We start from the raw sequence: 18,105 nt of genomic DNA on the forward strand, positions 1-18,105 counted from the left end.
AATGCGATTATAGCAGACACGATTGGCGCATTCAGCGCCGCTGCTTATTAGGTTCCCCCCCCCCCCCCCCCAGGGGCTGCGACTGGCCGCGTATCGCGCCTAATGAAACTGATTACCCCGCCTCCTCCCCCTCCCACGCCCACTTCAGCTTCCGCGCTGCCATCTGTCAGTCAACATGGGAAGCACACGAGCGCTCCTTTAGCCGAGAAGGCCCACACCATAGGCGCTAGCCACCTTCTCTTCAAAGAGAGAGCGAATACGTAGAGAGACTGTGGCACGGGATTTAGCGATCCTTGTGGTGCCCAGTATAAAGTAGGAATATCTATGAACATTAAGATATGCACAATAGAATTTTTGTCACTAATGTGACTATCGTACGTCTTAAGTTTTTCCTGCAAGCGCTGCGCAGAATGCTATTATATTCCATTAATACCTAGGAATTACTATTATAATCGACTTAAATTGGAACGATCACATAGTGTTGGGGAGAAGGCAAATCAAAGACTACGTTTTATTGGCAGAATTCTTAGAAGAAGCAACAGGTTTACTTAAAGAGACTGCTTACACTATGCCTAACCTCTTCTACAGTATTGCTGTGCTGTGTGGGATCCTTACCAGACAGGAGTGACGGAGGACGTCGAAAAAATTCAAAAGGGGGGGGGGGGTGCGGGGCTCATTCTGTATTACCGCGAGGTACGGAAGAGAGTGTCACGGATAAGAGACATGAGTTGGGTTGGAAATCATTAAACCAAAGGCGTTTTTCCTTGCGGGGAGATCTTTTCACGAAATTTCAGTCCCCAACGTTCTCCTCCAAAAGCGAAAATATTTTGTTGATAACCAACTACATAGGGGAAATGATAATTCTAATAAAATAAAAGAAATCAGAGTTCGCAAGGGAAGATTTAAGCATTTGTTTTTGCCTCGCGCTTTTCGAGAATGGAACGGTTGAGAAACAGTCCGAAGGTGGTTCGAAGAACCTTCTGTATTCGTAGTTGCGAATATGGATAATCATCAATTGTATAATGAAACGACAACAATGAAAATTTGTGGCGGACCTGTACTCGAACCCGGATCTCCCGCACATCACGAGCGGTCGCCTTACTTGTTTTTTAATCTCTTTGTGTTCGTTATTGTTCGTTGTATTTGATCAGGGCGGACGTCCCATGACACCTATTCAAGTTCAAAGTTGATCCATTCACTTAGTTTTTTTTACTACAAAGAGTAGCTAACCCTCTAATCGGACGCGTTGAGCTATCGTGCCGGCTACGTTTAGGCTATCGGAACACGCTTCACGACCAGACCCAAACTTAGATATCTTGTCAGCCCTGTGTCTATCGCATTTTTCTACATAGTTGCCACCACTATTCAAGCATTTGTCGTAGCAAACCGACTTTTCTATGTTCTCTTCATAGAAAGATGTCACTAGAAAAGGCACCCACAGCTGAACACCGTTTTTTGCGTCGTTATCGCTGTCAGACCTCGTTCCTTCAAAATAACGCGTCGAGTTCAAGAACAAATTGTAGTCGCGAGCTGCGAGACCGGGGGTGATCGAGCTGCTGCCAGCCGACCTGCTGAATTAAGTTTCGAGTGACAACAGAGGAGTGGAGACTCGCGTCGTCAGAAAGCAACACAATGCCCTGACTGAGCTTTGCACACTGTACAGCTTCGATCTCACCCCTTATATCACTTGTTCTTGGACTTGAAGCGTGATTTTTGAGGAAGGCGCTTGGACAGCGATGTCGACGCAGGTAACGGTGCTCAGCAGCGGCTGTCTTCACTGACGACAACTTTTTATGAAGGGAGCATAGAAATTTTGGTTTCTGCTACGATAAGTGTCTGAACAGTTTTGGCAACTATGTAGAAAAATAGTTTTAAAATGCTCTTTCTCGTAAAAAAAATTTTGCTTTGAAAAAATGTTTTCATGAGTCTGTTTTTCCAAAACGGTACTTTCCGCAAATGCCTCGTGGTGTGAAAGTGGTTCGGTGAATCCTCCGCCAGGGAATTAAGTGTGAATTGCAGATTAGTAATGAAGATGTAGATGTACATCTACAACTATACCTACATCTATATTCTGCAAAACACCTTACAGTGTGTGGCGGAATAGTTTTGTGTACTGCTTTAACTCTCCCTCTTTCCTGATCCAATCGCGCATGGACTGCGATTGTTAATAAGCCTCCGTGTGAGCTCGAATCTCTCTAACTTTGTCTTCACGGTCTTTTCGCAATGAAGCAATGTACTGGCTGACGCTTGGAATTTTAACAGTAGACCATATCGTGACAGAGAACGCCTGTCTTTTAGCTTCTGGCACTGTAATTGGTTGAGCATTTCTGCGACGCTAACGCGTTTGTTAATTTAACCTGTAATGAAACACACTACGCTTCATTGGATCTTCTCTGTTTTCTCTATCAATTCTATCTGGTATGAATCCCAGACAGACGGTAAGTATTCAATTACTGGCCCAACTAGGGTTTTGTAAACTACCTCCCTTGTGGATGGACTACACCTTCCAGTGAAACTCAGTCAAGCATCTGTCTTACTTGTATTGGTTTTATGTGATCGTTCCACTTTAAATCGCTCCGTAAGCATACTGCTAAATGTTTTATGGATGTAACTGCTTTCAGTGATTGTTCTGCAGTCGTGCAATCATACAATAATCTTTGTGCCTATCCATGCACAATGTGTTACATTTGTGTGTGTTGACAGGCAACTGCCGATCTTCGCACGAACAATCGATCCACTGCAAGTCTTCTTACATTTAGCTACAATTTTCTAGCGTTGTATCTTTGTTAGATAGGACAGCATCATCAGTTAAAAGGCTCACGGAAATTCCCGCGCTATTCACTGCGTCATGTATATACGGGGTGGTCAGAAAATGTCTGAAATGCTTGTATAGATGTTGCAGGACAGGTTGTACTGAGACACGAAAGTTAAGAAAAAGATGTGATACGTTGTGCCGTTTCCGAGATTTAGCATTGAAGTTAGCCAATCAGACCGTAGCGCCCAAATTCTGGTTTCAGCTAACCAAACAAAGCACTAGTTGAGCAACACCGATTCTGGCGACCAGCTTGAAATTGATCACGCGACGTCCCCGTTGGCTAAATTCAATAATAAATTACTAGGAAACGGCGGAACGTATCGAATTTTTTTTCTCAGTACAACCCGCTCTGCAACATGGCTACAAGCGTTTGAGACAGTTTCTGACCCCCTGTATACTGTAAAAAGTAAAAAATCATAATCCTACAAAACTTTCTTCGGGTACGCTGGAAATTACTTGTAAGTCTAGCGATTTCACTCTGTTCAGTCACACGACTAATATGATATTCCGTACTATAGTATTTTGCTCATTAGGTGGCGGTGCCGAACTGTATACAACGCTTTTCGGAAGTCAAGGAACACGACATCAACCTGGGCACCGGTGCCTGCTGTTCGCTGGGTCTCATGGACGAACGTGGTGAGCTGGATTTAACATGATCGTTGTTTACGGAACCTATGTTGACTCCTGCAGAGGAGATTTTCAGTCTCCGGAAAATGTCATAATATGCGAGCATAAAACATGTAAGATTCTACAACAGAACGACGTCAGAGATGTAGGCCTGTTCGACGACCCGTATTGAAAACAGGTATGACCTATGCCTTTTTCCAAGCACTAGGAACACTTCTCCAGCGACCAACGGTACACTGCTACTAGAATCGAAGCAAGGTTTTTAGCCTCTGTTCAGCGAGTTCAGCTGCTTTTCTATTCCATGGACGCTTATTTCTATATGTGTCACTTTGTCGTTCGGACGACAATTTAAAGGAGGAAGTACAGTGCGATGTTTCTGACTGAAACAGTTTAGCGAAAAGACATCATCGGTACAGACTGATCCCTGTCAAAGATAACATGGATTTTGTACACGCGAATCACAGATGTCTTGACAGTTTGTATATAACTACAATGTAAAAGTATTTCACAAACTTAACAAAACAAAAACCAGTTCCATTAGAACTAATGTCCCTGGCCATACCCAGAACTGTGAACATCGCTTACAGTAAAACGCTAACAGATATGCACTGTATGCAATATCCATGGAAAATAAATGAGAAATATGGCATCATTCGTTTACTACGTTCTTTAGGTCGTTCGTAATAGCAGAGAGCTTGCAGTAAAAGAGGTGTGTTTCTCTGTGGCGAAGATGAACAAGTGGTCATGGCTGTTAAGATATGCATTTTAGAACCCATGCTTAATGAACTTGTTTTGGTCCACAATACCACCACTCGAAATACGATATACTTCTTTTTAACATTCTATATATGGCCATTCAGGCACTAAAATTAACTCTTTGTTTTACCTGCCTATGGAAAGAATCATTTCTTCCTTTGACGTATTTCGATATGCATCCGCAGCAACATTAGATGATCACTTTTTCATTACTAAGAAGTAAATGTGTAAATGAAGAGCAAATGAGAGTAATGTTAAAGTTTCCCGCTCAGCACAAATTGTAAACAAAGAGCATTGTATGAAGTCACACATTAACCCTCTGTTTGACGTTAGCGACATACGTAGTACATTGTGCTCACTTCACAGATATTCGTACAATCATTAGTCGAAATATTTCATGTAGTCATTCTGCAGTTATTTCGAAAGTGAGAGAGTTCGTGTACGGCTTTGTAAACTACACGATTGCTGAATTTGTTATCTAAATCATGCCTACAGTGTGTTGAGTGTAAAAATTCATAGGTTCTATAACTACCAATAGACCCCCAATTCTTTAAAGAATCGAACTCCCAAATATAAAACACCTTCAAGTCTGATTACTTTGCAAATGAGTTAACGAGTTATATATTTGCTGTTAAAAACGTAAGCGAGAAAGTTAATAAAAAGTTTGAAATTTTGCTAAAAGTTTGCTGGAAGTCTCTAACGCTCTTATTATGAAACACTGGATAAATATAATCTGGGGAATTCGCGCTCCATTTTAAGCAAAATCAAGTTTTTCACGCTTCTCACTGTTTGCGACATCATACTTTCCGTTGTAAGGTGGTATGGTTTTGCAGGTACATTCAGTGATATATGTAGATACTGACTGCGAAGTGTATTGCGAATAGAGTTAGTAGGCCTAATAAGAAAGTAATAAATCAAAACGCCATGCCCGTTGTTGAAGTTTTACTACGCTCCCTTTTAAGCATGAACTCGTTTTTCACGCGTCTAACTTTCTATGACGTCTTATCTACTGAGCTGTGTGTTCCACAATGATATAATTTTATGCACGTACATTAAATAGTATATGTATATTCTGTTTGTAAACTGTGTTGCGAATAGAGTCGATAGTAAGAACGTAATAAATTAAGTCATCGTGTCAGAAGCTGTACTGCTTGAACAGCGAGAATGTAGTAAGCGATAAACTTCTAAACTTCTTTCCTTTCATTTTTTTTTGTGGGGGGGGGGGGGGGGGGGGTGGGTGGGGGAGGGGGTGGCGTCAGCGAGAAGAAATTTCGCGAAGGTTAGAAATTATGTGTAAATTTTGTTGGAAGTCGCAAAGACTCTCATTCTCTAATACTAGACGAATGAAGTTTGTATATTTGCACTGCTTCAAGACAAACCCACGATTTCTGACTGTAATCCTAGTCTTACTTAGTTAAACTTTTAAAGTGAGATTATACCTCTTAATGCGTAGGTTACGACACCGTTTTAAAATTTTAAATTCGGCCAATAATTACGCTAAACACTGAAAATCAAATTTCTGTTGCCCCTAGAAGCCATTAGAAAGGCAATCTGCAACTGATTCGGGGTTTCGGGACAGTCGCTTCGTAATATTGATGCTGCAATTTCTGTACATTAATGTTTTTGGTAAAATTTTACTCTGTTTCCCCAAGGCACTACGCCTAGTTTGTATAAAAGTGACGTATTTGTTTACTTTTGTAATAACGCTTGTTTCATCCAAGTTCTCTTTGCCATACACCTCGCGTCACATTTTATTATCAGGTTTTGTGACGGTGGAGAATCTTGACATAGGCTAGCAGCATAGGTCGTAACATTTCCAAACTTTTCAAAAGCATAAGATCATACTTTTTGCTGTGATTGTAAACTTCTTTGCTGGGTGCGAAGTATGGCGAACTGTGTTTTTCTCATTTGAGTGTTCCAAAACAATTCTTTCAATTTTTGACAGCTGCGATGGGCATTACTCTAGTAACTGTTTTTGCAGCTTTTTGCCAAATTTGAAATGAAGCGTGATTTGAAATTAGAAAACATTGATTACAGACAGAAAGGCAGGTTATTTATTGTCAAAGACATATTAATAAATGGGTAAAACGGTTACCTACTTCCACCCTACTGCCACTAGCATGTTGCTCATCTAATGGTTTCTAAGGCCACAATAATTTGATTTTCAGTACTTTATAAAATTACACAGGATTCAAAAATATTAAATGCTATTATTATGTTGTTACTAAAAGCTATAACCTTATGTTAAAGGTTTAATACAATAAGAATAAGACAAGTGTTAAACTTGGGGACTGTGTATATGTCATGAGACAGTGTGACTCTCGGCGTACAAATTAGACAGGCTTTATTCATCCAATATTTGGGAATGAGGGCACTTACCCACTTCCAGCAAACTTCATACATTCTCCTTGTGCAGTATCTACAGTATCTACACATGTCACTGAATGTACCTGCAAAGTCATATCATTTTACGATGGGAGGTATGATGTCATAAACAGTGAGATGCTTGAAAAACTTGAATTTGCGTAAAATGGAGCACGAATTTTCCAGACTATATTCATCCAGTGTTTCATAATAAGAGCTTTTAGAGAATTCTAACAAACTTTTAGCATAATTTCAAACTTTTTCTAAACGCTTCCGCATATGTATTTAACAACAAATATGTAAGACATTAACTTATTTGCAAAGTAATCAAACATATGCGGAGCTTTTCAATGCCGACACCCCTAAAAAATAATGAAAAGAAAAAAGTTCATCATTTACTACACTTTCACCTTTAATACAATAAAACTTTAGTACCAGCCATGACATTTTTATACAGGTGAATTATTACTAGTTTGAAATTTTTCCATCAAATATTTATTAAACTGCAAAATAATGGTCTTTCAAGCAGAATCTTGGTATACATTTGATCCTGGTTAATAATCTTACAACAATTTGGTTGTTTATTATGAGCAAATGATAAACTGCTTTGGGAGAAATATGTCTTAACTACGTAGTGTGGAAGGTATTAATGTAATAAACATACTGTTACCTAACAACTTCGTTGCGTATTCTACTGGCTGGATAGACTACATAGTATTGGATGTGAGTTTTGAATGAGAGTTTCCGTATTTGACACAAAGTTTTTCCCTTATTTCAAATTGAAATGAAAGTTAACCGTATATTACAAACATTTTTCATAAAATTAAACTTTTTCCCGAACATTTCTTTCTTAACTCATTATCCATCTCCAAAAGTTTTGGATTATGCGTATATTTAACATGAAGACTGACGCCAAACTGAGTTTTCCAGACCGTGTCTTCTCATTATTACTGTAAAGTAACTGATCATGTGGGACTACAGACACACACACACACACACACACACACACACACACACACACACACAGAGAGCAAATTTTAGTTCTGTAATTAAATCTCAAGCATCAAAAAAATTTATAACAAGGGAGTAGTTTGTACTTTCGTAGATTTTAAAAAAGCTTATGATTCACAAAATGGAAACAGCTTTCAGGCTTACAAAAGATATCTATAACAAAACGTGCATCTCAAAATAAACCATATTCAAACACGGCAACATAGTCAGCAAAACAAAGTTTCTTTATATGACTGAAACACTCATTTTAAACGAAAGGAAGGACATTGAAGAAACGCAAACGATAGAGTGAAAAGTAATCACGAAAAAGTTTGGTCCAAGTTAGACTGAAGAAGGAACGTACAGGCTAAAAGCAAATAACCTAATTTGCAAAGAATGTAAACATGCATTGGGATATGAAAAAAATGCAGGCTATACTCCAGTGACTGTATCAAAGGAATGGAACCAACCAGACAAACTAGACAGATTATGAATTTCTACGAAACCAGCACTAAAGCTAAAACTGAAACAATAAAATTAATCTGTGCAACACAGCTTTATACACCAGCAAGAAAAGTTTGTAGGTAAAAAGTTCACTACTAGATATTTGGAATGGCAGAAAAACCCAAGACCAGAACAGCTTGGTGTGACTAGCCGGAAAGAGACCATTTTGAGACAGTGTGAAAGTATAGAGGATATTCCAACGAAAACCGAACAGCCGCCACAACGGGATCATGGAATGTTTCCCTGTAACCACCACACGGGTTAAGACATTTATCCTACTGGGAGGCGAGATGATCAATTCCTGTTTCGTGGAACGCGATCGGCCGCTGACGGATCCACGACCGCACCCCCTTTTGTAATTCTTCGATCGACTGAGGCCGACGTCTGTTACACGATAACGTCCGCCCACTCTCTTCCAATCGGACATAGTTTACTCTTAAGCGATTTGGGTAGGAAACAGTGCAATATCCTTCGTAGGCCGGGATCTTTCACCATGTGATTTTCACATATTTGGCAACCTGAAGAAAGATATACGTGGACGTTTGTCTATTTGTTCTGAAACCTGCTTGATATTCAGCAGTTTTGCGTTCAATTTGTACTTGGTCCAGGAGACATTGAGAAAGGATACTGTACGAGACAGGCAGAAGGGAAATCCCTCCACAATCATAACATGCGTCCTGTTACCCTTCTTATGCAGTGGATGTATCACTTCAGTTTTCCAGTCATTCGAAATTTTCTCGGTCTAGCGAAAGTTCTGCATGATCAACATACTTTCTTTAAAATTTTTTAGACTAGCTGATTTCTGAAGTTTTGCAATTTTGTTTTCACCAAAAGTTTGTCAGTTTTAAACCTTTTAATTTGTGTAGCAATTTTGTCTCCATTTGGTTCTAGTGAATCTGGATTCGTTTTGAGGGAACGTTCTGGTGGAAATCTTTCTGTGAGTTCGGGGCAATTTAAAAATTTTCAAAAATATTTGTAAAGTTCTCTGCGGTGTTCTTGTTTGTTAAGCGCCGGTTGTCCTTTTTCCTTCTTGGAGCAGACATTTTTGGCTTGATATCCGCTTAGATATGTTTTAAAAGTTTCATTACATGTCCTAGTGTTGTTGTTCGGGAAATCTTGTTCAGTTTCACAGAATTGTTTTCATACTGTCTTCTTGTTTGTCTAAATTGAGTTTCTGGTTGCCAGGTGCATGTCATTTCCATTTTATCATTACATGATTTTGATGTCTTCTGTCACGATTTTACTGCCTGTTTACGATTTTCATTCCATCAAAGGCGTGTTTTCCGTCCTTATAAAGGAACTAGATTTTGAGCAGTTTTAATAGACTTGTTTGATTTGTTCCGAACTTTATGCTTGTGTTTTGTCGAGCTCTTTTGCTAATGGCAATTTCAGCAGTATCAAATTAAAGAACTGTTGCTGTCTTTTTACAGAATTTTGTAGCTTTAAATTTAGTTTCACTCGAGTTTGGTAGCGATCTGTGTCAATATTTTCTCCTTTACGTACTCGTCGTGATGCGAATACCAGATTACGACATGGTCAATGTGGAATCGCATAAATTCTTGTTGGGTGATCGCAATGTTTTCTGAAATTTCTACACAATACCACCAGTCTTTTCGTCTTTGATTGGTCCATTTTTGTACAGAGAAGTTACCGATGGTTTTCCTGACTTTTCTCTCTTTCCCCAAATGTGCATTAAAATAGCCCAACTGCATTTTTACATGGTTTTCTTGAATTTTTAATACTCTATTTTCTACCACTTCCCATAACTTACTTTACTAAGTTTATTTTATCTTCTTGGTTGATCGGCATTTGTACATTAATTACTGTGTACATATTATTTGCACTTGGCATTACAAGATTGGGTCCGTAAACATAACTCAGTGTTTATTACTGGAGGTGTTATTTCTAGTTAAACTCCTACCTCGTCTCTGGGAACAGGCATCGAACACACTATCGCTTGATCCAAGTCAAACGCAAGGAAGATTTTGTTAAATGCTACGCTTCTTACTCTAGTTTCGCTATACCGAAATCCTTTTTTTCCGCCTCAGTATCGTTGACATCTTCGCTGTCACCTTGCCAAAGGGTCCTCACAGGGTTCCACCATCTGGACCAGATTAATCTTGGTTTATTAAGGAGGTTCTTACTGTTCCCCCTCTTTCTTCCTCGTCACATGCACGATGAGGCCCCCGGTTTTGTTTCTGGTAAACCAGAACTGCTGAAGATCAACAGTTGGATGTCATTTCGTAATTAGTCGATACATTGTATCACTGTTTATCGTATGCTCCCTTGTTTTGACGACATGAATCGTGGCGGGTGACTGTTCAACTTGAGTTGCGTCGTTTTGGCGTTGCTCTTCTATGGTACCTATCTCTTTGCTTCTGTTCTACAGCAGCGTCTCCCGGTGAGGCTTTCATAGATCTACATGCCGTATTGACAAATTTATGAAGGATTTTTTTTCTTGCGTCTGTATACTTATTCGTTCCAGATATAAAACCTGTATCTTATTCTGCTAACAGATTATGTAGCCAGATTGCGGATTTCAGAGGAATATTAAAAAAGAAAACCAGACTATTTGGCAGCAGAAATTGCAGCCACGTGTGGCATTTGAAACGCCATAAGCTTCGATACGATGGGATATCTACGTATTAAGCCATAGCCTGTGATTGAAAACTGATGTCTATGCAAGCTTGACTAGAACACGGTCAGTTGTGGGACTGCGTGACTTGTAAAACAGCGAGGAGCAGGCAAATCGCTCACCACTTTGGTGTGTCTGCTGTCATGCGTCTGCAGACGCTATTGGAAAGGGTTGGAGTCACTTTCAGAGGAGCGCCACTGGACAGGCGCACAGGTGCTGCCTCCCAGCTTGAGCCAACACAGCCGGCGCAAAGAAATCGCACCTCTTAGACCAGTTGGTAACCAACAGTCCCGAACTTCTCGAAGCAGTTTACGCAGAAGCGGGTGTAAGTGAAAGCATTTGTGCTAGCAGCGCCTACATGTGTTAGAAGGAACATATTGGGAAAATGTATACTTAGCAAGAGCGACGGGAAACAAGTAGGGGAATATCTGGGCAATCACTAAATATTCAGCATCGACGAAGAAAATGTGGAGTATAAATGGTTGAAAAACAAGTGAAAACATTTCTTAGACCCGTATGTGCTGAGTAAGGTTGTGAAGGATGGGAAAGCCTCGCTGTGTTTCAGTAGCCAGGTCAGAAGGTTACTACTAAAGCAGCAAAGAGAACTTCGTTAGAGATTTAAGCCAGTCCATAGCCTTGTTAACAAACAAAAACTGAACCAAGCCAAAATAAGCACAAATAGAGTAATGCGAACAGTTTTCAATAAATTCGAAACTAAAATTTGGCCAACCGATCTCACCAAACATCCTAAGAAGTTTAGTCTTACATAAAATCAGTACGTCGTTCGAAATTGTGTGTTCAATCGTACGGTAATCATACCATCACCTAAACAAAAGATGACGGAGAAGAGCCTGATTCGGTCTTCAAACACTATTTCACTGCTAAAGATGATAATTCGGTTCTTTCTTTAGACCATCGCACGAACACTGAAATGGCAGAAATTGAGACTGATCGTGAATTAGAAAATCAACAAAAATCACTCAGCAGTGGAAAGGCATTTGGACGGAATGTGATACCTATTGAGATTCTAAATAGATTATGCGAAAGAAATTGCTCCCTTTCTATCGGCGGTGTATCGCAGGTTAAGATATGATTCTATTGCGACCGTGGGAATTTACAGTATATGTCTCGCTTGTTACAGAATCTTTTGCGATGCTGTGACGTGACTATGGATGTTCTGTAATATTACCCTGTGAGCTTCTACCAAAATACCTGCAACAATCATTTCATTAAGATATGCGCAATAAGTATGTTCGTTTTAGTATGATACTTCCTGTAAATTACTTTTCTGTTAACCAGCCGACATTAACATGAGTTTACATATGCTGTCTCAAGTTTACGTCTATTTTTCTTTCATGTAGGTTCTTGAAAGCAGTGGAAATTAACCAATCCTGACTTATAAACGATGCAGTTGAATGAAAAAAAATAAACATCCACCAGGATAAATGTTTCTATTTCATAATCAGAACGTATATTTTACAACAGAACTTTATTGGAGATAGTCTGGTGTCAAAAAACGAAAATACGTCTAATACTACAGGATAATGTTTCCTTTAGCTTCATCTTCAAAAGCTGATTTTCCATTGGGAGAAAATTTATTGAAACTGAGTTAGCATGAGGTCTGCAATTACACTGAGTTGCCAGAGTCATTTGCACATTTTTATTTGCTGCTGTGTATCTAGCAAATCTCAATAATATGCATAATTCCACAATATGCGCAGAAATTAGTTTTGTTGTTCATGTTAGTACTCACTTCCTCTTTTTATTTAGGTTTTGTGTTTAATTAGTGATATCAGTTCCCAGATTTATTAAATAGAAGAGCACCGTATCATCATTAAAGTTATTATAGTTATTGTATACATAATTTGGTTATATAAGTCTGGGGACGGAAATGGACCATGTCTTACTGAAGAGATCATCCGAGTATTTGCCTGAAGAGGTCTTTTGAAACCACGACAAATATCAGTCCAAGGCTGGAAGCCGTTACATGCTTGTCCCACCCAGAATAAGTGTCCAACCTGTTAGTTATTACACTCACCACATCTCTCGATAACTCATGCTTGTGAACAGACGTGGAACGTTACTGAATAATGTTGAACAATTACACAGATGAACTGTCACTACAGGAAGACACAGTCCAGTTTGCAATGCTGCTGACATAACGGGAAGGGATGGTATGAGGTTTAATATATGCATTACTCAGTTCTGTCAGGAAGACAGGCTCTGATGCACTAGTTTGACAAGTTTTCTAAACAGGTTCTCTGAAAGCAGATACTTACTGCCTGTAATTGTTGGCAATCTCAGCAAACTTCTCGCGTCGTTTTCGGTAAACTGGATCCTTGAATCCCTGAGGACAAGAAATGTGTATTAGATCTGTGCTTTAAAGCATTTTTGTTCCGTAAATAACAAGCCGCAAGCTTCGACATACATAAGTTAACTGCAAGAGGAACAAAATCGAAATTATGAGCACTTACAGAAGAGGAACAACACAGATGAGCTGCTAAGTTATAAGAGCATTGAAGGTCAATATCAATTATTCATTAAAGAATAAAACTAACAGAATTTTCACACACACACACACAAATTATTTCTATACCACTCTTTAAAATTTTTGTTTCAAATAGGGACAGATCACAACTAAGAAGCGATTGATACTAAGTCAGGTATACAGGGAGAACCAGAACTCCACCGACAAAATTTCAGAAGTTTTGTAAGGATATTTTAACATTTGGTATAACGGATCCGTGGTCTTCGGTGGCTCGTTACAGAACAATTATATTTCATATGATTTCTTCCCCTTGTATCGGTAATGCAGTGAAAATATTTGCAGAAGAGTGCAAATGTCTACCATACGCGCCGTTCATCTTGCTTGTAAACAAACGTATTCCATTCGGTCAGGGTACCTGCTGTTGACAAGAGTAATGCACACTTTCCTCTTGGTGCACAAGGTTGCATTCAGTACTGATTCGTTCTGTCTCGGGTTTGTTCTTTCGGCAGTGTAAACAATGATACACAGTAGCATAAAAATTACTTCGTGTGTGGGTTTAGTGAATACAGAGAAAGAGGGTCACGAGGACGACATGCTTGGCTGTTCCCACAGCGGCGGCAGCCACATCACAATAGTTCTGTATTTGTACAAAGGCGCCCATGAGCAACCGTATACTTTCGTGTTACTGCATTTCCGTGGTTGCGTACTACAGATTTTTCATTGTTTTTGAAACTGTTTTGACAGACACAGAAGTAAATCTGGAAACAAAGTCAACTAAATCATAATTACCCAGACCACTGGAGACCACCGGTAACTGATTTCAAAACTCTCAAAAAATATCCCTGAATAGCCTCTGAACTTTTGTCTTTATGTGACTAGCTGAATGCTACATAAAAAAGAGTGAGTCATCCATTCTGTGAGATACTCATTGAGCTGCAGCAACAATTTAACGGAAGCCTCCACATATTTTCGTGGACTCACCATCTTGTAAGGTCATTTGAGGAAGAAATTTCTGACTGATAAGATAATTTCTCACTGACAAGAAATGAGGCCATCGGCAGGAACGACGAGGAGAGGAACATGTACAAGTTTTTGACAAGAAGAAGGGATGGGAAGTTAGCACGTGTTAAATAGTCAAGGAATAACTTCCATGGCACTTGAGGGAGTTGCAAGTAACAACTGCAGGGGAAGAGAGAAACTGAAGTAATTCAACCAATAACTGAGAACGTTGGGTACAAATGCTACCGTAAGATGAAGAGGGTGAGTATACACACTACTGGCCATTAAAATTGCTACACCACGAAGATGACGTGCTACAGACGCGAAATTTAACGATAGGAAGAAGATGCTGTGATATGCAAATGATTAGCTTTTCAGAGCATTCACACAAGGTTAGCAACGGTGGCGACACCTACAACATGCTGACATGAGGAAAGTTTCCAACCGATCTCTCATACACAAACAGCAGTTCACTGGCGTTGCCTGGTGAAATGTTGTTGTGATGCATACCATCACGTTTCCGACTTTGATAAAGGTCGGATTGTAGCGACATTGCTGCTCGCGTTGGTCGAGATCCAATGACTGTTAGCAGAATATGGAATCGGTGGGTTCAGGAGAGTAATACGGAACTCCATGCTGGATCCCAACGGCCTCGCATCACTAGCAGTCGAGATGACAGGCATCTTATCCGCGTGGCTGTAGCGGATCGTACAGCCACGTCTCGATCCCTGAGTCAATAGATGGGGACGTTTGCAAGACAACAACCACCTGCACGAACAGTTCGACGACGTTTGCAGCAGCATGGACTATCAGCTCGGAGACCATGGCTGCGATTACCCTTGACGCTGCATCACAGACAGGAGCGCCTGCGATGGTGTACTCAACGCCGAACCTGGATGCACGAATGGCAAAACATCATTTTTTCGGATGAATCCAGGTTCTGTTTAAGCATCATGATGGTCGCATCCGTGTTTGGCGACATCGCAGTGAACGCACATTGGAAGCGTGTGTTCGTCCTCGCCATACTGGTGTATCACCTGGCGTGACGGTATGGGGTGCCATTGGTTACACGTCTCTGTCACCTCTTGTTCGCATTGACGGCCCTTTGAACAGTGAACGTTACATTTCAGATGTGTTACGCCTCGTGGCTCTACCTTCATTGGATCCCTGCGAAACCCTACATTTCAGCAGGATAATGCACGACGGCACGTTGCAGGTCCTGTACGGGCCTTTCTGGATACAGAAAATGTTCGACTGCTGCCCTGGCCAGCGCATTCTCCAGATCTCTCACCAACTGAAAACGTCTGGTCAATGGTGGCCGAGCAACTGGCTCATCACAGTACGCCAGTCACTACTGTTGATGAACTGTGGTATCGTGTTGAAGCTCCATGGGCAGCTTTACCTGTACACGCCATCCAAGCTCTGTTTGACTCAATGCCCAGGCGTATCAAGGCCTTTATTACGGCCAGAGGTGGTTGTTCTGGGTACTGATTTCTCAGGATCGATGCACCCAAATTATTGCGTGAAAATGTATCACATGTCAGTTCTAGTATAATATATTTGTCCAATGAATACCCGTTTATCATCTGCATTTCTTCTTGGTGTAGCAATTTTAATGGCCAGTAGTATATATATATATATATATATATATACTACTGCCCATTAAAATATATATAATATAATAATATATATATATATATATATATATATATATATATATATATATATATATATATATATATATATATATATATATATATATATATATATATATATAGGGTGACTTATCTGAACCTTGCGGAAATGGAAAGAATTATTGAAGTGCAGGTTTCATGGAATGGATTGGTAGTCAGGGACTCGTGTTATTGTTAGCCAATAAACGGATTGTAATAATACTTAGAAAATGTATTTTTTAAAGCAAACTCACTTTTTTTAAATGGGGCAGTGCGTACTGACATTAAAAAACGAAAATAAGGGTAAATTAGAAAGTCAGTGATGCTGTCGCAGGATCTTATGTGAATTGTTTACGAGAAATCATATTTTGAAAAGTTCCCACACTGGTACCTGTGGTAGCACAAACTAAAGGACAGCACAAGTTCATACACAAGTTATGTGGATTCTGGCCATTAACGAGACAACTGACAGTCACAGGTTGCGTTCAAAATGACCGACGACAGCGGCAATACAGGCTCACAGTCTGGTATGGAACGATTGCTGCACACGCGCTAGCACTGCAGCCTAGATGTTCCAGCAGGCTGCTGTAATACGTCGTTGCATATTACCGAATGTAGTTGGTATGTCCTTGTAGACAGCGTCATTCAGCTTTCCACAGAAAAAAAGTCTACAGGCGTCAAATACGCGGAACGAGCCAGACAAAGTACAGGTCCTCTGCGTCCAAGCCAACAATTTGGAAACAATTGTACTTCGTGCACTACGGGCTGGACAGCCATAATGTTAGTACCACAGGTTCCTCCTAGTCTCTATAGAACGTCTTCTAGCATACATATATGGCAAGCTATCGGTCCCGGAAATTCCGAGAACGCACCAAGATCTCTAGAGTAGTTCCGCAGACTAGTCCGGAAGGGAGGATGGTTCAAATGGCTCTGAGCACTATAGGACTTAACATCTATGGTCATCAGTCCCCTAGAGCTTAGAACTACTTAAACCTAACTAACCTAAGGACATCACACAACACCCAGTCATCACGAGGCAGAGAAAATCCCTGACCCCGCCGGGAATCGAACCCGGGAACCCGGGCGCGGGAAGCGAGAACGCTATCGCACGACCACGAGCTGCGGACGGAAGGGAGGAGGGGACTTCAGTTTATATATGTAAATACAAAAAATTTAATAAAATGTTTTTTATTTGCTTATTAAAACATCAATACAACTTGCGTTTTATGTTTGAATACAGTAATGTTCGTCTATTACGATTCTGACGTATGATGAATGCAATGTATGTTCCAATGGCAAAAAGATATTTTTTGTGATATAATTACACTGAAACAATTTTCAGATTTTTTACTTGACTTGTAGTCTGAAGCCTTGCTTCTTGCCAAATTTCATGATTCTACATCAACAGGAGGTCCCCTCGAGTTTCAAATCACGTAACATAAGTGGCCGAATCTTTAGACTGAATCGACTTAGAAGCTTAAATGTTTTACACTTGTAAAGGATCATAGATGTTAGTACGTAATATCAATCTGAACTTGATACGCCAGCCAGAGAAAAAGGGGCCTTAGCAGACGGACAGATGGATAAAAACTTACAAAATATTTTTTTCGTGTATTATAATTAAGAAAGAACCATTTCCTGAAATTTCCTATACTTCTACTGTGAAGCCTTGCTTGATGTCAAATTTCATGAGTCTAGGTGAACGGGAATTACCCTATCGGTTTTGATGAGAGAGTTTTCGAGTATAACAATATGTGACATAAACTGCCGTGTCTCTTAATTGAACTGACTTGGAAGATGAAACTTTTTAAGGTACCAAGGTACCGTAGACCTTCATATGTGACGTAAATATGAACTTGATAAGGGGTTCTTAACAGTCGGACAAATAGACAGAAGGACGGATGGGCTACGAAGCTATCCTATACGGCCTCCTTTTTGCAGTTTGCAACCCTAAAACGATCATTTATTTTATGTGGTTTCTGTTCTTTCGGGCACGTCCGAAATGGTCAGTGCGACCCTTCGCGAGGAACGGAGAAATCCGGGTTCTAGTCCCGGACCGGCACAAATTTTCAATTGAAATTTCTCATGTTGATAAATGAGAAGGAACGATCTGTTTCTCTCAATAAAAAACTTTCTGTAGCCAAGATCACATAAATATTTATTTGCGACAGCCGGTTTTGGCAGGCTTGCTGTCATCTTCAACACGTATTTTAACAATCATATTTGAAGACCAGAAGATGACAGCAAAGCCGGG

General features: G+C 40.0%; 1 protein-coding gene across 1 annotated transcript in view; it reads right to left on the bottom strand.

The window, feature by feature from the left end:
* Positions 1-18,105, bottom strand: part of LOC126187678 (tryptophan 5-hydroxylase 1) — a 245,941-nt gene that overhangs the window by 138,312 nt on the left and 89,524 nt on the right. The window contains exon 5 of the mRNA XM_049928912.1: positions 12,971-13,038. Within this exon, the coding sequence (XP_049784869.1) occupies positions 12,971-13,038 (68 nt within the window). The remainder of the gene's footprint in view (positions 1-12,970; positions 13,039-18,105) is intronic.

Source organism: Schistocerca cancellata, chromosome 5, assembly GCF_023864275.1.
Source record: "Schistocerca cancellata isolate TAMUIC-IGC-003103 chromosome 5, iqSchCanc2.1, whole genome shotgun sequence".
NCBI classification, from domain to species: Eukaryota; Metazoa; Arthropoda; class Insecta; order Orthoptera; family Acrididae; genus Schistocerca; species Schistocerca cancellata.